Source organism: Thermobia domestica, chromosome 16 (genome assembly GCF_964235325.1).
Source record: "Thermobia domestica chromosome 16, izTheDome1.hap1.1, whole genome shotgun sequence".
NCBI classification, from domain to species: Eukaryota; Metazoa; Arthropoda; class Insecta; order Zygentoma; family Lepismatidae; genus Thermobia; species Thermobia domestica.
The window spans coordinates 62,666,674-62,691,998 of NC_137469.1; the positions used below are offsets into that span (position 1 = coordinate 62,666,674).

General features: G+C 35.0%; 1 protein-coding gene across 2 annotated transcripts in view; it reads right to left on the bottom strand.

The window, feature by feature from the left end:
• LOC145673098 (inactive pancreatic lipase-related protein 1-like) overlaps positions 1–25,325 on the bottom strand; it is a 146,935-nt gene that overhangs the window by 89,150 nt on the left and 32,460 nt on the right. For both annotated transcript variants that reach the window (XM_081742459.1, XM_081742458.1), the window contains exon 2: positions 8,957–9,092. In XM_081742459.1, the coding sequence (XP_081598585.1) occupies positions 8,957–8,967 (11 nt within the window). In that variant the 5' untranslated portion in view covers positions 8,968–9,092. The remainder of the gene's footprint in view (positions 1–8,956; positions 9,093–25,325) is intronic.

A 25,325-nucleotide genomic window follows, 5' to 3' on the forward strand; every position in this document is an offset into this window, starting at 1 on the left:
AAAAGCTTTCAAGAATGTTTAAATTTATTCAGAAAAAATAATCTTAAACAAAATGATAAAATTGTATTCAATCATGTATCCAATATAATGAAAAAGAAAAACAAGTAGATTAGTTTAATATTTTTTTATTTACAATTTGAAATCTTGTATTTTTATTTACAAGAACATATCATTTCCTTTTTACAACTTTGCACATGCATTAGTTAATGTTATAGTACGTTGAAACTTCCACCAATAACATAATTGTTGTGCATTACGAAATGCACATCCTGATTTTTTGTCCAGTTTAATATTTTGTTCATGAAAAGCACAATAATCATTAAATACGTTTGCATGCAATGTGTTTAATGGTGGACACTGTTTACTTTCCAAATCAATAACATTACCTAGTGCAAAAATATTTTTAATCCAAAGTGTTTTTTCTGCGCCTTTACAATAAAAGGTTGCATCTTGTTTACAAAGTTGATATATAAGGTTACGTATGTGTGATACAGTATAACCGCATTTATCATTCCAAGTTAATCCGTGTAAGTTTAATGTTAACCATTCAATTTGTTTCTGACAACCTAATGGAAGTATATTGTATTCTACTGGAGATTTTATTAAACAATGCAAATTTACTGTATCATCACACGCAGTTAAACAAAATTCACGTATAATAAATTCATTATTTGAAATCTTAAAACCTTGTATGTCAATAATGTATTCATTAACACATGGTGAAATTTTATGTTTACGTTCTAAGAAAAATGGTATAATTTGTCCAACAAATTCAGTGTTCTTTAAACAATCACGCGCTTTGCTTATAAAGTTTATACTTGAAATTTCACTATGATGTTCTTCAAACACTTCAAATAAATCAATGAGAGTTATATCGTTGGATAAATATCCTACAGCAAAAGTTCCAATATCATGATGAAATAAACATTGATGTTCAAGATGCAGCAAGCATTGTTCACAAGAAATATTATTATTAAAACGTAAGTATGCACTTATAGTTTTTAAAACACAAACTTCACTAATATGTTCTTCACTACATAATACACAAAAATTATTTTCGAAATACATTATGTACAGTACGTTTTCTTAACACACCTCACTATACTCGTTCGATCTCTTTTTCAAGAAAAATATTTAAAAGTTCTTTTCGTACATTCACATCCACTGACAGTTCACCAAATGTAATATTAAAATAATCTCTTGTTAATGTTGTAATAACTGTATGTGTTTCTGCATAAATATCAAATAATTCCTCCTGTACACGAGGATTCACTAACACAGACCAAACACGAATGTCTAAAACGTCTTCATTACAATAAAAACATTCATGAGACCATTCACATGTATCGTGCCAATAGCATGCATAGCATATTAAATAATCATTTGGTTTCCATTTCACAATGCAGTCTCTTACACAGTTCACATCCACATAGTTAACACCACATTCACAATTCCAACTTAATTCTGATAAAGCAGGTGAACATGGCGGCGTATCCACATTTGATACCACTTCGTCATTTGATTCCGCCTCAAAATCTGAGTTATCCTCCGAAAATTCATACACTTCATTATCTATTCCCTCCTCACTATCACTTGCATAAACTTTTATATTATCGCTTTCATATCTTTCTAATTCATTTTCATCAAATGTACAATCTGGAGAATCTGAATATTCATTCTCAGCGTCTAACTTATGCTTCACATCAATGTCTTCTACAAACTGACGGTTCTCCATCGCTAACAAAACTATACATGCCTATTTTTTAAAACCAATATTTAAATAAAAATTTCAAATAACGTCACGCGCTCGCGCCCGCGCACGCGGGTATTTTCCGTTCGCGCCCCCGCACCTTCCCGCGCCGCGTACGCGTTTTCGCCGCCGGTTTAAAAGTCTTTTATTTTTCTTTATAACAATCCACTATTGTTCGTTACCTAAATTATTATTCTTTAACGCATACAGCTGCAAGGTTTCTCTTTTATTATTCTTTACATAAACCTGCAAAGTATTCTATAGTTCTATTATTCTTTATAACAAGCTTCACATTGTTCAACAAGTTTTCAAGGTTTTTTTTAAAAATCATTTATCTTTTCAACTTTGACATCTTTTATTATTCTCTTTTACGTCACTACTATACATACAATAGTACACCAGCCATTACCTGTCATCATATGTCATTTAAACAATAGTGTATTTCTATACAACTATACTCTCTACCCATTGTCTGGGGCGACCTCCTGGGGAAAAGTTTGTTGACATATAGCAATATCCCTACTGTCATGGTTTATAGTGCATTCTCTTCAGCATGAAATAAGCCTTCCAGAGGTGAAATAAGCTTTCCTCGTAATGTACTTAAACAGGGAAAATCGGAATAATGTCGGGAAAATTCCCTCCAGAAATCCCTCCCATTAACTTTGTACCCCTCTTGAGTGATCCGGGGTAAAAGCACACAAGTCAAAGCACGGGGGTCTGAACTTGTACTTGAACGTAATTGAGGGTGTCACTATTCACTTTAGCCACTCCTGAAAGCTACAGATTCGATACTAACATTGGCCGTTTTCGTTAGATTAGAAAATGAGATTAGCAACACTGAGTCATTCTAAAAGGTATGAAGGTGGATTGCTATAATACCTAGATACATTGTTACAGATGCCTCGAACCAACAGCGTGAAAACCATGAGGTAAATTTCATTTTTTTCATCATTCTAATATAATATTTTCGTTTTTTAGGTTCTGTATTTCATAACAAGGTGTGTACAGAAGTGAATAATTGCTTAGATGTTCTGCTTGAGTCATGTTTGGGGTGTGGCATGATGTGTTAGATTAATCTAATATTGTTCTCTGTAAATAGCAGTATTTATCGGTAGAGTAAAAAATTGTGGAAGGGCCAAAGTTCGAAGAACGTGCTGGGACAAAAGTACGCACAAGATATTAAAGTAAACTATTTTTTACCAAGCTAGGGCAAAAGTTAGGAATTACATGTTTGTATAATTGCTTACGATATGATTTCCTTACAATAATAATTGAATCCATTCTGATTTTCAGGTCCTAATCCAGCTATGATTGTTTCAGGAAACTATCGGAGAAAAAAAAAAAACTTATTTGTCCTTGGAAGCAGTTTTGTTCTATCACGAAAATGCGATTCACTTGGTGTCAATTTCACCTGACACCAACAAGGTTCAGTCCCTTGACAGATCTTTTTAGAACTGTTAAAGGCCCATCTTACGGAAGAATCTACTAATTGGTTTGTAAATAAGGGGGAGTCACCTCAAAATTTCAGATAGCAGATTATTTGGCGGACGGCGGTATATTGTACAAATATACGAAATCCTCTTGCTTACTACAGCAATCAGTACGGAGCATACATTATCCGTATGCTACATAGGCACTGCCCTAGATGTTACATCATGCCGTTGCAAGATGTCTGATATCTAACAGTCTTCCTTATATTACATACATATGTGTATGTTACCTTCGTCAGCTATATGTTATATACTTCCATTTCTATGTGAGATCCTGTCCGCCTATATTGTTTCATACGGAAAGTGCGTACAGATGGAACACTTATACAGAAAGTATTATGAAACGTGCGTTTTTTGTTATACGTTTGCTGAATGTTAAGTTCAAAAGCTACAGAATTTGCAAATGTAACATACGATTTTACGTACGCCACATACATTTTTTTCTCAGTGCACCTATGGTTGATTTACATTAATGGGAAAGGTCGTCAGTGTTTTCAAAACACGTAGGATTGATCTTTAAAACCAGGAGTTTTCAACGACGAAGATTTTGCACCTTCGGCAGTAACAGATATGCACAGAAACGAGGAGATGGCATGGTCGGCAACAACAGACAAGCAAATGTACGGATTAGACTGAGTAGAAGATGCAACACTATCAACTTCTGATATCTAATAAGTACAGAAGTGAATGTAAAGCCTTATGCATTATAAAGCGTTCTCAACTTAGATTCTAGCAATTGCAAAATTAGTTTTTGTCACTTAATCATACCATTCCCAAAAAGGCAGCAGAGAAACAAGAAAGGCAAAAGATTTGAAATAGTTACTAGTTTGTCGTTTAAGAATATGTTGCAAAACAAAGCTAAAGATGACGAATTGGAACTCTAATAAGGTGCTCCTTGAAATAACTAGAAAGTCAATTAAACATAAGCCTTCAATAGCCAATGAGAATATTCAGTTTGAAGTCTCTGAATTCTTTCAGTTTATCGTCCCATAGTTATGACCTTTAGGCTAAGGGAGACGGATGATAAAGGCAAGTGAAAGATGATGGAAGAATCGGTGGAGTGAAAATGTTGGAGGAAACGGGAGTACCTCGATAAAATCCACGAACACAATGTAACATTCAATCTGATCAATAAAAAAGGTGAGGATCCTGTATTCTCTCCACAATGTGGAGGATATTCGAAACCTGCATTTGAAGATTGGATTATGTGCAAGTTTTGTGAACGCTGGTGACATGAAGCCTATTCCAGTTATGAAAGTAGAGAGATATTGTCTATAGTAACTGTTAAAATAATACAAAAAATGTTTTCTGCTTATAACAAAGCATTGTTTCCATATTTAGTTTGTCAATATCATTCAGAAGTGTCATTTCAAATTTTGGTTATGGGAGAGACAAGATTCCCGATGTATATAGATTATCATATACTAATCATATACAGTATTAGTATCCTATTGATTAAAATATATACATTTCAAATTCAGGGGAAAGAATGCCCCCTTGGAGTCACATATGACGCCTCCTGATGTTATTGTTCTTATATTGTAAGATTCTACGTAAATATATAATTGTAAGGGGATGTGCTATTAATCATTAATAATTTGTTGTGCATACAATATTCATGTACCGGTACCTTTACAGCATATTTTATAGTATTTTTGTCAGTATTTTATAGTATTTTGAACTAAAATCCCATTTATAAGGTAAAAGTTCGTTTTCGTCTCTGGTTTAGTAACCCTTTTATACAATCAGAATCTTAAAATTATTAATATGAAATATACTAAAACTAAAACAACAATATTTGAAGATTGCCGGATGTAAATTACAAATTTCTGGTTCTCTTCACAACTGAGATATGAAGATTAAAATCTAAGTGTGTACTTATGGATATATATATAAAGAGGGAGAGAGAGATTCCTATTAACTTGTTTTCGAATAGAAAAACGAGTAGTCGTCAAAGTAGTTGCGGGGAAATAGCAACTTTTATGCTGTTTTAGTGTCTTATATTTAGCTCTCTTTTTTGCTGTGAAAACTACCTCTAAAAATCCTAACTCTGGTTATTAATAACACTATACCTTTTTACTAAAACATTTTTGTCGTTGATCGGTAATTAAATAGCCCTATAAATAATTCATTGGTACTGGAATACGCACCACGTCCACCGATTCGCCCTTCTTCTTTCCTATCGAATGACAGATTTTATTTGATTTTTTCTTGAAAATTTTAATGTTTTTTTTTTCTTTTTAGAAGAAAATAATTTAATGTTTTTTTCGAGTTATAATGAAAAAAGGAAAGGTAAAAACTACTGCAAATATTGACATATTTTTAAAAATAAAATTTTTGAGGCAAAAAACAGTAAAAAGCTTATTAAAAAAAGAAGCAGTTATTTTGTAAAGTCCTTTAAAAAGCCTTTTTAAAGCCCTTACATCTCTAGTGCTTGGTAACTTCATATAGATTTAGAAGACTGAAATCTTTATGGCTGATCAATTTGAGTTAGTGGTATAAGTAAGAATATACTTTAATAGAGAGCGACTATGGATTGTAAGTGCTAGTGTTTGTTGTAGTAGTTAAATCACTAGAAAAAAATGAATACACTAACATTTCTTAAATCAAAATAGTGTGCCTCCACTGAAAAACTTTGAGTCTTGGAAAAGAAAAAAAATAGCTCCGGGTTTTTTCTACCTAAATAAACTAAATGTTTGTAAGAAAAGCGAATAGTTTATCAAAACATGCTGTACTTGGTAATATTGCTACAATGGTAAAATCTTACCTTTTGTATTGTAGGAACCTGGAAATTGTGGGAAGGAAATTTTGGAATTGATTTTTTTCAACATTCATCTTTAACAAATGCAAAATAGAAAAAGTCGAGTATTGAGATTTGCAGTAACGTACGGTCAGCTGTAACCGGAAAGATTTTTTCTTTGGAGGGGAGCGGAACATAAATGAAGTGTCTTGAGATAACAATGCAAAAGTACATGGACAAAGCGTTCCTAATTAAAGGTACCTCTGCAACTACCATAATAATTTGATACATTGCATGCTTCGTGTATACTGTCAAAAGTTTACTAAAGAACATACATGGCAATTCAAATATACGAATTGAGTTGATTTTGAGTTTAACGCCCCTTTCAACAGCGAGGCTATATGAGACGGAGCCTACTGGTTTAACGCGAAATCCGAATCACATCAGCTCCCTCCGGGAATCGAATCCGGGTCTCCCACACCCAAGGCACGTACGCTAACCGCTTAACCACAAAGGAGCTCTTCAAATATACGAGATAGCAGACGTTTGCAGTCTTGATACTAATGGAGATTACATTTAGTACATTGTGAAATTGATGGTGAGTGTGTAGAAAGAGGATGCATAGAACAAAAATTCGTGAAAAACATAGCAAATAATCCAAAATTGACTTCAGAAACTGAAAGTTGTGTTACCATATTAAAGAATATGAAAACATTTAAAGGTGTTCAAAATAGTCTCAGTGCATAAGCTATAGTATCAACAGAAAAAAATGAAAAAAAAATAAACTTCAGAAGAGTTATTGACAAGTTGATTGCCCAGAAGAACATGAGAAGTAATTTCATATACGAATGAAATGGAGGTTTGTTTATAAATTTGTACTTTTCATTATGTGTAAATATATATATAGTTACTTTCATTGATCATTTATAGTTTTTATTATTTAGAATACTGAAAGAATTCTAGAATAGGATCTTCTAACAACTGTGAACTACGGAAAACTTATGTCACGAGACGCCACTGAAAATACTTAAACTTTTTCTAAACCATTTTTGTCGTACAAAGTTAATCTAAAAGCTCTATAAACAATTCATTGTAACTAGAGACCCTATGGACTTTTTCTTTCTTATTGAATGAATTATTTTCTTTGATTCTTGAACTTTTTTCAAAATTTTCTCTTCAAAATGCATGCGAAAACAAAGATGGAACGTATTGTTGTCTTTAATCAAAACTGAAATATTAAAACAATAAAAAAAGCAAAATTACTTAGGCAAAAAAGCTGTAGGAAAAAAACTTTGGCTAAAAAAAGACATTTTTCTTTGAGCTCTTGCAATTAAAAATAAAGTCACAGTTTTAGAATATACAGGTCAACAGAGCTACATTAATAGACATGCCCGGCAATACCATCAGATTAACAGTACTGCCAACCTAATGTAAAGCTGAATTGTTTTTAAGTAACTGTCAGATGCAACGATAAAATTTTCCGATTGTTTATATTTTTCGATTCGTGTATATCAGGCTTAAGAATAAATTTGCTTCTGAATTGTACCTTCATTCGAAGATAAAGAAGAAGAAGAAATAATTTATAATGTGACACTGATTAATGTTTATTTGGAGGTTCGAGACAACATGGCGTCGTGATAAGCAGCCATGTCTTGAACTCCAATTTGATACAATATTATATATTTTTTACAAGTGTTCTTTTTAGTTCAATTTATGTTTGTTTCCAATTTTAAAGAGTGTGGACATTTCCAGTGTTAATAATTTTCAATATCATGAAAAGTTAGCTATCAGACAAACAGTTTAACATGGGCGACTTCGGGCTCTATGCATACGCCATTTTATTGCAACTCTGGTTGTGATCCTGACAAAGTGTATAATAATTTTAATTTACACCAATGTTTACTATTTAACAATCATAGAGTAATAGTCGACATGGCTTGTGGCTGCGGCATTCCTATTATAAAATAACCAGTGTGGTTATAGAACAAGACAATGTTCATTTTGTAAACTTTATATTTCAAACTTGTATTATTCATTTTTGTTCTTGCATCACTTTTGTTTGTGGTTGCTTGAAAAAGAGAGAACGAGTTGTTTATATTGAAAGTGGTGAACTTCCTATTAAATCTTAGTAAACAATAAGTGCAAAAACTTAAGTGAATTCAAATAATGTTTTAAAAACTGAAATATGAAATATGAAATGATCCGTTTGGCACAAGTTTTCGTTGCATTTATTGTTTAAGCATTTTTTTTTAAACGAGATAAAATATCAAACTGGGTGAAATGCTAGGTTATACAGATTATTTCAAATTTCAAACCTATAAGTATGTTAAACTAAAACTTGCGATAGGGCAGTGTTACTAAGAACGCTATAATATCATAAACGTCCAACACTTCGGAGGCCTTTACACCAACACAAGTGAGACGGACGTACGGGAGTAATGCACATCCATCGACATACGTTAATTTCGAAAACTGTGACATGACGCGTTTCGAATATAAGTAAAAAGAAAGTTACAAAGTGATTGAAAATTCGACTTTTTTAAAAGGATTTATTTCGGAAAATTCGAAAAATTCTTCATTTGCTGTAGTTATTAAACAAAATTAATAAACACACGACGCAATTAGAAAATCTCAGGAAATCCTTTGGTGGTTCCCCTTCCTTGTGTCCACACCCTTGTATTACAGTAAATAATACGATAAGATAGGGCTGTGACTATGTGAAAATATTGTGTTGTCATAGGGTTTGCGATTCTGTACAAATTCAGAGTTCTAGTTAGTACGAAAATGTGTAGAAATTAGGATTCCAAGTTTTAAACCCAACAAACAAAAATACAGTAATAAAATCATTTTAGATTGATCTAGTTAGTGATATATAGTCCAAAATTAGTGAACAATACAATATTTTTCACTAACGGGAGATTCTATTTGGAGCCAAAACTACCTAATACATTAAAAATAGATGATTTATGCACGTACCTTGAATACATATAAAATATAATATCAGTAGAAAGGTATTCATCGACTGGTATGAAAGCTGTATCTTCTTTATATGATCTTTCATAAGCGTCACAAAGATATTTCTCTTCTTCGCTTGGGCCTGTTCTATCACAATCTGAAATACAAACAAACAATTTATTATCGTCACATATTCTATACATTTTTAAAATACATATTATTTAGTACGGTATTTTCACAATGACCGTCATTAAAATTGAAAGGGAAACCTATTAGGTACGCATACACCTAATGGTGCTTACCGCTCTTCGTAACGAAAGATGGGGTATACAGTGTCAGCGGATATACGGAGCTCACTATCATGCCAAGCCATTACGAACATCAATAACTGTGCCACACGGTGAAGCATATATATCTCCTGAGATAGCTCTTCCCGCTGGTCCAGTGGCTAGTACATGTGTCTGTGTTGTACGTGGTCCTGTGTTCGATTCTCGCGAGATTACAAAATATAATTTCATAGTCATTTACTTTCATTAATCATATATCCTTTAGCTTAACTAACTAACTCCATGGCCTATGGAACCCGAAGGTTCTATGCTGCGTTCACAAAAGCCCTCCACTGACTTCTATCCTTAGCCAACTGGATTCAGTCTCTACTTTGTATTCATATTTCTGCGAGATCCATCTTAATATTGTCCTCCCATTTGCGCCTAGGTCTTCCTAATGGTCGTTTTCCGATTGATGTTCCAATTAGGACTTTGAAAGCGTTCCTACCTTCTTTCATTCTGGCTACACCTGCCCACCTAAGCCTCCCAGATTTGATGACCCCAACAATGTTTGGTAAACCGTATAAATTATGTAGTTCCTCGTTGTGAAGTTTTCTTTAGCCAGCGCCGTAACTTACTTTTTTTCCTGGGGGGGGGCAAGCATTAATACGCGTGTTTGGGCTCCCTAGAAAAGTTGTTTTTTTAATTCTTGGGCCCCCTTTCCATCTTTCTCTTACTCTATGGCCCCCGGAGCATGTGGGCCCTCCCGCACGGCAAAGTCTGCGGGACCGTTAGTTACTCCATGGGTCCGTTCCATACACGACAAATTAAAATCAAGGAGACTATATTGACAAACCTCAAAGTCATACGAGTAAATATTATTTCTAGGGCCCCTAATAGTAGACATTTCTACTGAAATGGGCCAACGACTCATTTGTGTTTTATTTACCTTTTGTGTGTTGTTTTGTTTATGTAATGTAGTGAACCTGTTTGATGCTTCATTTATAATTTTATGTTCGTTTCGTATACGGAGTAAGAAAATTTTGTCTTAAAATGGGTCCCCCTCGAACGGCGGGGAGCTTCCCTGGGGAAGCAGTTGTCCCCTACCCCCAGAAGTTACGGCCCTGTCTTTAGCCTAAAGGATATAAACGTGGGACCTTAAATCATTTCATTTTTCGTCTGAGAAATTCACGTGATGCTATTTTGACAAGTTGCCGAAGTTCATCTACTGTCCCGTAGCTCTGGGGGTCTGGCATGCAAACCATTTCATAGATAAGGCGAGGCATTATTGGACGATCGATCAAAGTAAGAGTTGCATCATAGTGTCCGTCCAAGCATCATGGAACGTTACGTACCACATGCAGCCATGCATTATCCTGTTGAAAAATGCGACGTTCATGAACATTAAAAGTGAGACCACAATAGGCTCCAACACCTCAGAAATATAACACTCTGTTTGCTGGCCAGTCAAAACCTGAAGCAAATGAAATTACATTCTCAATCATATTATATCAGTGAAGAACATGTGTGTATGGGGCACGGTGGTTCAGTGATAGAACGTTTACGTATCTCTGGTGTTTCGCTCCCAGGCCATGTGAGTTTGTGGTTGACAACATCGTGTCTGTGGATTTTCTCCGGGTTCTGTTTCCTCTCACGTTTTCATTCCATCAATCCCTTTCATAATTATTCATTTTCATAATATTCACTTGCATAAATCATCCGTCTCCTTTAGTCTAAAGGTATACCCGTGGGACAAAAACTAGAAACTTCATATCTAGTCTGAATCTTCCGGTTGAGGATAGAGTTTTTGATCACCTTATAACAACAGATAGAACCAGTAAGCCAGTAGACCAGGAAGAAAGTAGGTTTCTTTATTCTATTGTTCAAAATGGAATATGAAACTGGAAGTTAAGGATTTGAAGTGAAATGAAGTCTTTTTAAAAAATCTATAAATGTAGTACAAAATTAGTTTTTGGTGGTGATTTTTCGTTTCGGCTATGACGTTCCATATGTCTATTGGCAATTCCCATAAACGTTCGGGTAGGGTCTAATACGAATGCTATCTTTTAGATACAGAGAATTACAGAAATTATAAGAAAAATAGATCTCTGAACAATAATAAAGCAGCTCCTTCAAGAATTAGTTGTCTGGTATTTATTATTTCACATCCCAAGTGTACAAAGTTATACAATCAGCATCTTTTCATCCAGCTTCCCATGTACCTAGGTAGAATGTTTATCTTACATTAGAAGTACAATATTTGAAGTGAAGCAGCGACTGTAGAGATCTGAAAATTTATTTATGCAGTTAGAATGTTAGATTTGTAAAACATGGTACCATGAATTATGCGTGCCGGCTGGTATGGTCGAACAGTTTAAGGCTCTGGACTAACGAAAGACTTGTTTGTTGCGGGTTCGAATCTCGCTCAAGGCACGGATGTTATGTATTGCCTTTTGACACTTTTAATATCACCGCTTATTTCTCAAAGTCTCCTTTAGCTTAAAGGTCAGAAGCGTGGGATATCAAAGTTAACATTAAACATAAAAATGAATTAAGTATTAGTAAATATGGAATGGCAACGAATATACTTTATCCCGAAATCAAAATTCAGATATGATATATGATGCTATGTATTACTATACCGTGTTAAGATTACCGGTGGGTGTGAATCTTTTTCAGTTATTTTTATGGTTTGTTACGACCAATTGAGTAACCGTCAGTGCAATGTCAGTTTACTTTGTGGTCAGAAACTTGTCAAGCAAATGTTGGCGGGATAAAATTTAGGTTCTGATGTAAGTGTTTTATTGTAACGTACAAGCGACTAACTCATTGACTATTAATTCAAACTTATAACCAGGATTTTTTTTTTTTAAAGTAATGCCTGGTTTTTCTTCTACGCGATTACTGCCAAGTCCCATAAGCTCATTAAATTCCTTAATTGATAAGTAGATGTAAGAAGAAAATTCCAGAGCACAAACAAATAATAATAATAATAATAATAATAATAATAATAATAATAATAATAATAATAATAATAATAATAATAATAATAATAATAAAGATGTCTAGATGTATTGTTGTTATTAAAATATTTTAATTTTCGTTATGTTATCGTAGTACCTTTGCCATGAGCATCCCTTTTCTTGGGCTTTAAATAATGCGACACTCTGAAGAAATCCCAATCAACCCTCACTGTTTCAATGTACACAGTAGAGTTACTTTGTGTCACGTTAATGTTCTGAAGAGTTAATGCATAAAATTCATTTGTGGCATGAGAATTAAAATTAAATAACCATAATGTTAGTTAATTTTGAACAATAATAGCCCCCTTCTTCTCCTTCGTTAATGATCCATAATGCATCGCAACTAAATTAGCTTATTAGTATCCCCTTAGAAAAGTACTTTTTTTTAACCTATTCAATAGTTTTTACCTCTAAGGCCGGCTGCAAATTGACCAGAAGCAGGGGGAGACAGGAGAGTATGCGAAGAGACAGGACTGAGTCCATTGACCGTGTGTGTCTCAACTTCAACGTTGGAGTGAGGCCTTTGTCTAGCACGTGCTGAAGTAAATATTCGGTATGAGGCTTTGTTGCATTGCTTACAGTGATTTACCTCGTCTCAGCTGTCCTATTCTATGGTGAATGTGCGGTTGGCTTAATACTTTCACTCATTCTCTAGATACAGCCTTGGTTAAAATGTGGGTTTCTTGTATAAACCATACTTTTTATAGTTATTTTAGTTGTTGAGAGGGAGGAGGAGTTGATACAGCTAAAATGGATTACGAGCTTTGATTTAATATGGACCTTAAATACTTTCCCTTATCCAAGGTCTATAAAGTTCATTGGAAAAAATAACACAATCGATCAATATAAATGACAGATACGTTAATGCAGCTTTGCCGATGGAAACTTAATGGGCATATTAAAGTTGAAATTTATTATACTGTATTAACAATTACAAAGTCCTTAAGGAAATACGAGGTCACAGTGTACACCACGAAAAGGCGTTTGGTTTGTTATGATGTACATAACGCGAATTTTTTTGCATTTCTCTTCAACCTCTATTCCCCATTCAAAAATTTTAGTAAGGCGGATGACTATTTGAAAATAGAAAATATTTAAGTATTTAGATTTGTCGAGCAGAAAGTCATTTAGTTCCATTTTAGCGTTATATTCTAGGGACAGATTAGTATTTTGCATCCTAAGAACTATACTAGCCCGTTCATTTCAACAGCGTTGCAGGTAGTCTATCAAATAAGGATGATATTCATAATTATTCCCACAGGAATATATATGGGGAATCGATTTTTGGTTGTTCATGTTTTGGGATCAATTTAATAGACCACGATCATCAGCAAACTCGATTCTAATTCTTGGGGGCCACGGTGGTTCAGTGGTAGAGCGTTCACCTCTGGTGCTAGGGGTCTCGGGTTCAAACCCTGCTCCCGCCAAGTGAACTTTGTGGTGGACAAACACCGTGTGCGTGGGTTTTCTCGGGGTTCTCCCGTTTCCTCCCACTTTCTTCATTCCACCATTTCATTCATCTCTCATCATCACCGTCTCCTTTGGCATAAACGTGGGACGTAAAACTCAAACATTTCATTTCATTTTTTTTCTAATTCTTGATTCTCTAATCCTCGCCAAAGTTAATTGTGATCCATCAAATAATTCTTGGGACTTTGTGTCTCCCGGACGGACACGCGAACAGACGGAGAAAATATATAAAAGAGTGTTTGCTAAACTGAACTTCCTAATAAATTACAACTGTAATATGTCCCTGAAGCAGGTGCGGAACCAGAAATTTTCATTGGGAGGGGTCCAAATGTTTATTCAGGGGGTTAATACTATAAGCAACTTGTCTATATAGTGTTGAATTAGCGTTATTCTGCACCCGAGAAAACTGTAAGTAATTGTTAGTATAAGTACTGCCACTTACACTCACAGAAGAAAATTGATAGAGCTAGATTGCTTTCATAAGAAGTGAAAGAATAGTGATATGTACGATTATTATTATTATTATTATTATTATTATTATTATTATTATTATTATTATTATTATTATTATTATTATTATTATTATTATTATTATTATTATTATTGTGCATCAATCACTTATTAAGAAGATGTACCAATGTACGTCAAATTATGATTTTTTTTTTCGGAGAAGAGGGGTGGAACCCTGTGAGCTCCCACATAAGTGACCCCAGTGCAGTTGCATTAATATATCTGGGGTTTAGATTGTACAATTGTGTCTTTTTTTTTTTTATTAATTTGTAGACCCGAAATATATAATGAAAAGCGTTTGTGGTCCACGTTAAATGGAAGCTCTTAATCTATATTATAACGAAGTCATGAACTATGAATTTAAGAAAAAAATCATTGTAAATCATGAAGGTAACTCTGTGGGTGAAGCTGAACGAAATTTATTGTAATATCTTAAATTTTGTACACATGCATAACATTATTTCTAAAATCACAAAGACAGGATTTATAATCTCTGTCAAATAGTTGGAAGCAGAAGCAAGATGTTTCTAAATAGTCAAAAAGCACCTGCGGTAATATAACACTGTTTGCCAGTACATAAAAGTAATTAACATTTCGGATAAAATCATGAAAATTTGAAAGTAAATCTTGGGGTAAATTAGACTTCAAAATACTTCTAATTTTTCCATCATTAAATAACATTATTTTGTCATTAGGACTTTCCTAAGACTTTGTAAACTTTAAAATACAGTATAATGGCCTTTAAAATACAGTATAATAAATTAAAAAAGGAAAAATAGTTAAAACAAACAAGGATAATAATTCATATAAAATGACCAGGTTTTCAACCGAAAAATTATCCAGCGCCAAATCTTCGAGTCGCAATGGAGAAGTCTTCAAGAAGTTTCCACGAGCTCAATAATTTCAAATACAGTAAGAAAAACCACTGATTAATCAAAGTTAACTTCACTTGCAATAGGTAAAGTATGACAATAGAAAAGTTGAACTGTCTATTTGTCATTTGATTTTGGGAGGTCGCTAAAGTGACAGGTAGATTTGAATACTTGAATATTCAGCTTATAATCGGGCTAGTATTGAGTAAGTTATAAATCACCTGTTATATAATTAAACATACATAATGTCAAATATCGAACTCAATACTATTAGATGTTTTCAGTTAAATGACTACGTTGTTACAAAAGACATCCACTATAATATTGTACTTCCTTTCTATATGTATTAGTTCCTGTAAATAGTATATATATATATATATATATATATATATATATATATACGAGGGCCATGCGAAAGTTTTTAACAGCGCAATAATCTAACATCACAGCAACATTTTGTTTATTTCATTCGACACTCTGATATGTTGTGACTTTCAGTCATCAATGGCAACGATGAGTCTGTGATAGCATGGTCAGAGATAAGAGAGCAGTGAAGCCATATCTAGCATCTTGGTGCTAGATCTAGGATAATTTACATGCATTTAGCATCTAGCATCTTGACTTTAGCATCTTGGCCAAATCTAGCATAATTTCATTCTTCCCTCTGATGAACAGAAAAAAGTACTAAGATTTAGATGGTTCAAGGACCGTCGGGAATTATTCTTCTTAGTTGAAGCGATAGTTGGAACAATGAGACCAGTCAGTATTTCCGCGGTGGTAATTTATTGTTGAATTCAGACAATGTTCAAAAATAGCAAACCGTGACACTACAAATCATATTTACTTACCCATAGTTTTATTACTGTCAACTGAAACCTGATTGTTTGGTTATGTGGGATGTTTCTGTCCCTTTCAATTTACAACTTGAGAGGGGAGGGATATAAACGTCAGGGGACAGCTAGTAATACACTAAAAGAAATGCTTCAGGCCTGTGTCGGAAGCGGCATGTTGTGTATATATTTCTTAAAATGTTATCCATTCATAAAAAATAAATTCGACCTTCCTTCTGTATAATGTGCCATTTACCAATTTATTTCATTATCATTCCTGACAGCGTCATATTAGCTTTGTACATGAATACAGTTGAAACACTTCATTGAAATAATGAAGATAAGTACGGGCGGGTCTTTAAAATTAGTTAGGAAAGATAATTTGAAAATCTGGCATAATTTACAAAAATCTAGCATAATTCAGACCAGTGTTTGGCATCATCGCGAGTCTCGAGTGTGGCAACCCTGTAAGAGAGATAAGGAAGTGCGCGTAACCCATTGTCTAGTTAGCCATGGAGCTGTCAAGACGTGACCTTCGCGTTATGATTTTCTAGGATTACAAGAAGGGCTTAACCGCGGAGCAGTGCCTTGAAATTTTGGTGAATACTTTTGGGGAATCTGCTCCTTTGCGAGCCAGTGTTGGAAATTGGTTTCGGAAATTTAAAAGGGGACATAAGTCACTTGAAGATGAACCTCGTTCCGGACGGCCAAACAGTGCAGTGACTCCCGAAAACATCGAAGCTGTGAGGCAAATGGTGAAAGATGATCCCCATGTATCTTTCCTGGAGATCGAAGCGACTCTCAACATTGGGTCAACAGCAGCGCAGACAATTATGCATGAACACTTGGGTCTCAGGAGAAGGTGTTCTCGTTTGGTTAATCACGGAAAGGGAAAAAGAGGGTAGGGTGAAATGGTGTGAATTTATGTTGAATAAATTCAACCAAGGGGCAAGTCGTGATGTTTACAACATGGTCACAGGTCACGAAACGTGGATTTATCATTATGATCCGCTTACCAAGCAGCAGTCGCAAATGTGGTGCTTCGAGAATCAAGATCCCCCAACCAAAGTGAAGAGACCTCGGAGTGTTGGAAAGAAAATGGTTGCGTCTTTTTCTCACGGAAGGGACATGTTGCGACTGTTGTATTTGACAATCGACGTACGGTGAATGCTGAGTGGTACTCAAGAGTTTGTCTTCCCACTGTGTTCAAGAAATGGAAGGCCCAACATCCAAGATCAAAACTCGGCCATCTTCTGTTGCATCATGACAATGCAAATGCCCATAGTGCGGCAAGAACTGTAGACTTTTCGAACCAGGAAGGAGTCAGTGTGCTGCCACATCCACCCTATTCGCCGGACTTAACCTTGTGTGATTTGTGTGTGTGTGTGTGTTTCCCAGAGTGAAGGAACACTTGCGTGGATGACGTATTTCATCGGATGATGATGCGATTCGTGCTTATTTGGAGTCTGTGGAATTCTTGTTCTGCTATCGTTTAATTTTAATTACGTTTACGGGAATGTATCTACAGATAAGGACTTTAAATAAAACATATTAACCGACCTCACTGGCATCTGTTACGGTGTTTCATGTCCGAGCTCCGAAAACTACAATTATATCCTCATGAAATTTATATGGGGCCACGAGGAAAGATAATTTTAAAAAAATCAAAATCAGTGGACGTGTGAACCTATGCTGAAGTCAAGCTTGAACATACCAATAAAATATATAAATGGGTTTTATTAAGAGCCTCTACCTTTTCGAGGTCGGTTAATAAAAGAACTATATAATTTGATTCTGTTAATATTCCAGAAGTTGGAAGAAAATTCCCTGCATAGTTTTCTTAACGAACAAACAATACGTACATCAGAACATTTCTTTGTTTGTTCTGCATGATATACCTTACAACTACAACTTTCTTCCACGAATATAGCTTCGTATTAATTGTTCTCTTGTTGAATGGTCAGATATGGGAAGCATACACGCACACACAAAAGCTACAACGAAAACTAATGAATTCAATTAACAGTGGAATGTTCTGTTACGTGGGAAAGTTTCGTGTAGTCATTTCATTTTACTTTTAACTTATCGGAATGCTATATCCAATAATATTAAATGCCTTTTAAGAATGTGGTGATGATTGAGTGCGACAGATATTGTATTTTACATTCTTGTAATGAAGGCTACTGGATATATTATGTTTGCTTCTATTTTATATTTTCCAAATAATTGGTAATGATTTGTAATCCTGATTACTGTCATAAGCGCAAAATGCATGATTAAAATTTTAGACAAGGATTTCGAAAGGAAATTAGTACGAAACTTTTAAACTCAGAAAGAGAATCGGAAATGGATGTAGTTCATATGGTCGCACAAGAACAAAAAGCGTATTTTTTTTAACAGAAATAAAGATCAAATTGAATTGTGTTATATCAATTATTAAAAAGGAAAAATGAATTCTTAAATCAAATTATAGTGAAATTAAACGAGTGTTTGTTGCATTGAAGAACCAAACTATTTACAGAGGAACTAATACATATAGAAAGGAAGTACAATATTATAGTGGATGTCTTTTGTAACAACGTAGTCATTTAACTGAAAACATCTAATAGTATTGAGTTCGACATTTGACATTATGTATGTTTAATTATATAACAGGTGATTTATAACTTACTCAATACTAGCCCGATTATAAGCTGAATATTCAAGTATTCAAATCTACCTGTCACTTTAGCGACCTCCCAAAATCAAATGACAAATAGACAGTTCAACTTTTCTATTGTCATACTTTACCTATTTCAAGTGAAGTTAACTTTGATTAATCAGTGGTTTTTCTTACTGTATTTGAAATTATTGAGCTCGTGGAAACTTCTTGAAGACTTCTCCATTGCGACTCGAAGATTTGGCGCTGGATAATTTTTCGGTTGAAAACCTGGTCATTTTATATGAATTATTATCCTTGTTTGTTTTAACTATTTTTCCTTTTTTAATTTATTATACTGTATTTTAAAGTTTACAAAGTCTTAGGAAAGTCCTAATGACAAAATAATGTTATTTAATGATGGAAAAATTAGAAGTATTTTGAAGTCTAATTTACCCCAAGATTTACTTTCAAATTTTCATGATTTTATCCGAAATGTTAATTACTTTTATGTATGGCAAACAGTGTTATATTACCGCAGGTGCTTTTTGACTATTTAGAAACATCTTGCTTCTGCTTCCAACTATTTGACAAAGATTATAAATCCTGTCTTTGTGATTTTAGAAATAATGTTATGCACGTGTACAAAATTTAAGATATTACAAAAATTTTCGTTCAGCTTCGCCCACAGAGTTAACTTCATGATTTTCACGAACAAAATTAATAATGTTTTTTTCTTAAATTCATAGTTCGTGATTTCGTTTGAATATAGATTAAGAGCTTCCACTTAACATGGACCACAAACGCTTTCCGTTATATATTTCGGGTTTATAAATTAATAAAAAAAAAAGACATAATTGTACAATCTAAATGACAGATATGTTAATGCAACTGCACCGGGATCACTCATGTGGAAGTTCACAGGGTTCCACCCCTCTTCTCCGAAAAAAATCATAACTCGACGTACATTGGTACATAAGTGATTAATGCACAATTGAAAAATAATAATAATAATCGTACACATCACTATTCTTTCGTTTCTTATTAAAGTACTCTAGCTCTATCAATTTTCTTCTGTGAGTGTAAGTGGCAGTACTTAACAATTTGTTACCGTTTTCTCGGGTGCAGAATAATGCTAATTCAACACCATAGTTTCTTATAGTATTAACCCTCGAATAAACATTTGGACCTCTCCCAACAAAAAGTTCTGGGTCCGCATCTGCTTCAGGGACACATTACAGTTGTAATTTATTAAGAACTTCAGTTTAGCAAACACTATTTTATATATTTTCTCCGTCTGTTCGCGTGTCCGTCCGGGAGACACAAAGTCCCAAGAATTATTTGATGGATCACAATTAACTTTGGGGAGGATTAGAGGATCAAGAGTTAGAATCGAATTCGCTGATGAGCGTGGTCTATTAAATTGATCCCAAAACATGAACAACCAAAAATCGATTCCCCATATATTCCTGTGGGAATAATTATGAATATCATCCTTATTTGATAGACTACCTGTAACTATGTTGAGATGAACGGGTTAGTATAGTTCTTAGGATGCAAAGTACTAATCTGTCTCTAGAATATAACGTCACTGTTCATCTCAATAATCCCAAAAACTACGGATTCGACACTAATATAGGTCATTTATGATAATATATACAGGGTGTTTCAAAACAACATCGACAATGTTTGGGAGATGATTCCTGACACCAGGATACGACAAAAAGTATAGACCAATCTGGGTGCACAAAACTTCCTTTCGGAGTTATAGGCTGCCGAAAACAACAACAACAACAAGGTCCATAGCTCCAATATTATGGGACCTACCCTAGACTTCATTTAGGAACTAGTATGTCCCCTATCCAAATATCCATGTTTCAGAATCCTGCAGCACTTCGGCAACAGTTTTTACAGAGGTAGTTGGTGAGTACTTCAAATTATATGCCCTTAGCCAAACTCCCTCCATAAAAATTGTTGCACGAGTAGCGCAGGATTCTGTACTTTTTGTCTTATCTTAGTGTCAGGAATCATCTTCCAAACGTTGTCGGTGTTGATTTGAAACACCCTGTATATATTATCATAAATGACCTATATTAGTGTCGAATCCGTAGTTTTTGGGTTATTGAGATGAACAGTGACACTTTCGATGGCGTTTAAATCCAAATGCAGCTCTTTATGTTCAAAATGCAACGTATTCTCCCCGTACGAAGAACAGGTTTCCTACTAGTACGTTATAAATATCAATAAAACCATATTACTCTTCCACAAAACTTATACTAGCTGAAGTGCCTGTTCTTCGAAAGCAAAGGATAGACCTATAGAAAATATTTGATAGATATAGTTGAACTTCTTTACTCCCTTAGAAACCCATCTAAAGTAATCTGATAAAAACCCGACTTGAGTCAAATGCTAATTACAAAATTCATGTTAAATGGATCAGCCATTTTCCCATGTTGAAGAAATCTACAATGTCGAAAATATTACCTAGACATTGCTTTCCCCTTTTAGAAACAGAATTTTCGAAGACGCTGAGACACTTGATCACTAATTTTACATAAGAAGTTTATATATTCTACGGAATTCCATCATCCCAATATGGAGATTCGTGACATTTTCTATTTTGGCAATATCTTAAGCCCTTAGGATGCGCATTTTAATGGACATTTTTAAAACCAATGCCTTTATTAAAATGAACTAAAAAGGATATTCGGGGGATGTTAAAATGAAGAAATGTGACGTAGAGTAAGAGCATTGGACACTCTTCTTCCTAAGATTTGTTCACTGAAATGTAGCATCTTTTTCGGCACCGAGGCTATATGAGACGTGGACCTATAGGTTGAGATGGAATCTAAATTACCGTAACCCGTTCGAATTTTCTAGTGCTATTCCATCTAGAATCGAAGCATGGACCACATGAACTAAATGTACACTCATGTCCAAACTTATTGTCGCATATCTATAACTGTCTTGTTGTGGAAATATAATTTGATAAGGGGCGCGGTGGCTCAGTGGTAGAGCGTTCACCTCCGGTGCTTGGGGTCCCTGGTTCGATACCAGCTCGCGCTGTGTGGACTTTGTGGTGGACAAACACCGTACTCGTGGGTTTTCTCGGGGTTCTCCCGTTTTCTCCCACTCTCTTCATTCCACCATTTCACTCATTTCTCATTATCACCGTCTCCTTTAGCCTAACCGGCATGGGACGTTAAACTTAAAGATTTCATTTCATTTTATTTTATAATTTGATAATGACTTTGCAGGATACTTTTAATATTGATACTATGTGTATAGTCGGGAAATGTATATTTGTGGTAAATTTCATAGGAAAAGAATTATAAATACGAAAATGAAAATGAGTAAAATAAAATGTTATTAAATGAACATGAAAATTTTATTTTCGTCTTATTGTTCTTATTTACTGCTCTTTTGACATGAAATTTGTCACATACATGTCTTTGCCGATTATACACATACTAACATTATAAGAAGTATCGTGCGAATTCGTATAGACATGCGATAATTTAGGACATGAGTGTACATGCACTAGGCACTATACCAGCGAGGAGGGCATCTTACTAAGGTTGAGGGCTAAGCATTTTATGAATACTATGGATGATGATCAATAACAGAAACCTTACTTAACTATTAAAACAAGCCCATTTTTATCTTTATTCAATATCCTGCAGTGAATCACTTATTCCTAACCTTTTTCACTTGAAAATATTGCATGATTTTAAAAGGCACTGGTTCCTAACTTTTACGTTAAATGCACCACATAATCTTCTCGAAACAGTACTAAACCATTCTTAATATCTATTAAAGTAATGTTAATTAAGGGTCTTCACTACAGCGAAATTAAACTACCGCTAATTTTAATGTTTTTCTGTAATATCTTCAAAACAAATACAAATATTCGAAAAACAGAAACGTAGTGAACTAGACAATACGATTTTGTATGTGGTACCCTTACCACAATTCACCTATCTACTTTTGGTATGCCGCTATTTACAGAACCCGCAAAAAATGCTAAATCTATCTACAGTTGCAAATTGGAAGCAGATAGATGAGTTGTGATAACGGTATCACATGCAAAATCGTACTGTCTAGTTCACTACGTTTCTGCTTTTTGATTTTTTTAAAAATTTTCTGTGAAGATATTACAGGAAAACTCTAAAACTCTCAGTGGTAGAGCGCGCTCAGTGGTAGAGCGTTCACCTCTGGTGCTTGGGGTCCCGGGTTCGATCCCAGCCCCCGCCAAGTGAACTTTGTGGTGGACAAACACCGTGTGCGTGGGTTTTCTCGGGGTTCTCCCGTTTCCTCCCACTTTCTTCATTCCACCATTTCATTCATTACTCATCATCACCGTCTCCTTTAGCCTAACCGGCATAACCGTGGGACGTAAAACTCAAAGATTTCATTTCATTTCTAAAATTAGCGGTAGTTTAATTTCGCTGGAGTGAAGACCCTTAACTGACAATGCCTACGTATATACGCAATCCTTAATACATTTGTAATAACCCCTAATTTTAGAGCTGAACAATTCACTATAGACCGAAAATTATGTGAAAATATTGTACTGTCATTGGGTTTCCGTATCTATACAAAATTTTTAGAGTTCTAGTCAGTATGTGAAATTTAAGTTGAAATATTTTAACTGGCTGTAACGAACAGACGAATATAAAAGTAACCTATTAAAGCACTATAAAAAGTGAAGTGTACTAATGTGATCTTCTGTGCGTTAATTTGAATCTCCTTCCAAGAGATGGAGATGCGTCTGTAGCCAAATTGGGGTACAGTGGAAGTTTCTTCCTTGGGTGAATCATTCTCAAAATTGCCAGAATGGTTTGTGGATTTGTCAGTAAAGCCACCGTGTATAGATCATAAAGGATGGTTGACATACATGACCCTTACGATACTCCAGCAGCTATTGGATGGCTTGGCGAGAGAGCTTGATTGACTTTGACTCTGAATGTTTGACGATGGAGGAAAATGTCTATGAAATTGATCAGCTCTCTGGGAAACATTTGCTGATGCATTTTATAGATAAGACCTTTGTGGCACTCCTTATAAAATGCCAAACCTTTTGGATCACCCTACATCGAAAAAGACACCCAGTGTATGAGCGTTGTCGTTGTACCTGTATGTTATTCGATCCAATATTCTAGTCAATTGTGAGACTGAGTAATAACCGCGAACTGATGATCCGGGAGAATAGCGTTTGTCTATAGATTATGTTGTAGTCTACGTTGGATAAGGTATTCTATTACTTTGCTTCCTATTGATGTGATAGTAAACTTATCGGGCGTTAATTCTACGGGAACGGGCTGTCCTTTCCATGCTTGAACAACATAATAATGCGTGCTTCCTTCAATCAGGTTGAAAAATGTAACATATAGTTGAAACATGTAACATGTAACATATAGTTGAAAATCTTGCATAGAAGAGCTAAACGTTTTCTAGTATCCTATTTCAAGGCCATTGTTAGATTGGCATCCAGGCCTGCAATTTTGCGTACGTGTAATTTCTTGAGTATTCTCTGCACTTCTCTGGTAGTAGCCAAAAGACTGGGACCGAACGGCAGCGATGGTGGAAGATGGTAGAGGTAACAGTGAACTGTGTCGATCTGGTCATCATCAAATAGTTCCGTTTTCTGTGAATTGTTTCTCTAGCATTGTGGAAAATACATAAGATTTTCCTTCCTCAGTGAATTCAAGTCCGTTAGATCTTTGGAGAGTTTTGTTGCAATAACTAGTTTTGTGTTTGAATGTTCTGATTAATTCTCAGAAGGTATGATCAGGTGTGTTAAAGGCGCTGGGATTAGCATATCAGGCTTGTGGTCTGATGCGTCGAACACTGTTCTTTATGGTAAAAGTAATGGAATTAAACACAGTCTTTATCTGGGATGTCTTGTGTGCTGCCAGAATTTTCTAATCCATCGCTTGATAGTGACGAGTAGCCGTGTTCGTCTGTCGGCTTCGTCGGAGTTTCCCAGAGGTGGTGTTGTTTTGACGGTTATTAGTTCTTATGCCCTTGAATCTCTGCTGTGATATTCGCTACAACGTTATCAATGTTAATGGAGATGTGCAGTGGAAGTTGTAGCTGTATAATTTAATGAAGAATTTGCCTGTACTGGTCTCAATCAGTAGTTTGCGATTAAGGGGGACTGCTGATATCGATGGAGTGCTGGTGGGGAAAATCGACAAACCTGGAGTATGGTCAGAGTTTAAGGCGTTAACTGACTCCAGGTAGGTTGAAATCAATGTCATTAAATAGTAGCATATATAGGACATCTGGTTGGCCACCCACCATTTTTCAGGTAGAGCGTTGGCTCACATGGAGCTACGGGCGTAAGGTTTAACCAAGGTAGAATTGCTTCCAGGATGTCTCCAGAATGGTTCCCAGTTCTTGAGTTCCAGAGCCCATGTTTAGCATTGAAGTCCCCGATGATAATGGTCCGAGCATGTAGATTCCTGAGTGCTTGAAAATAATTAAGAACGAGTTGGGTATTTGAAGATTTATACGCCATTATGGTATTGATTAAAGTATTGTGTGTCAGTATAGAGATTCCTGCCGCCTCCAATGACTGAAGGCCAGGTGACTGAAATGGACCATACGGTAGCGATTTTTTAATTAAGATGGCCAATCCGATCCCCTCCCCCCTTTGTGGTGTTGGTCTATTCTGCCGAATGACTTCATACTTTTTGATCTTGAATTGTTTCAATGGTTTTAGTTTGGTTTACTGAAGAAAGGCCAGGTCTATATTTCGCTTTTGCACGAAGTAGCT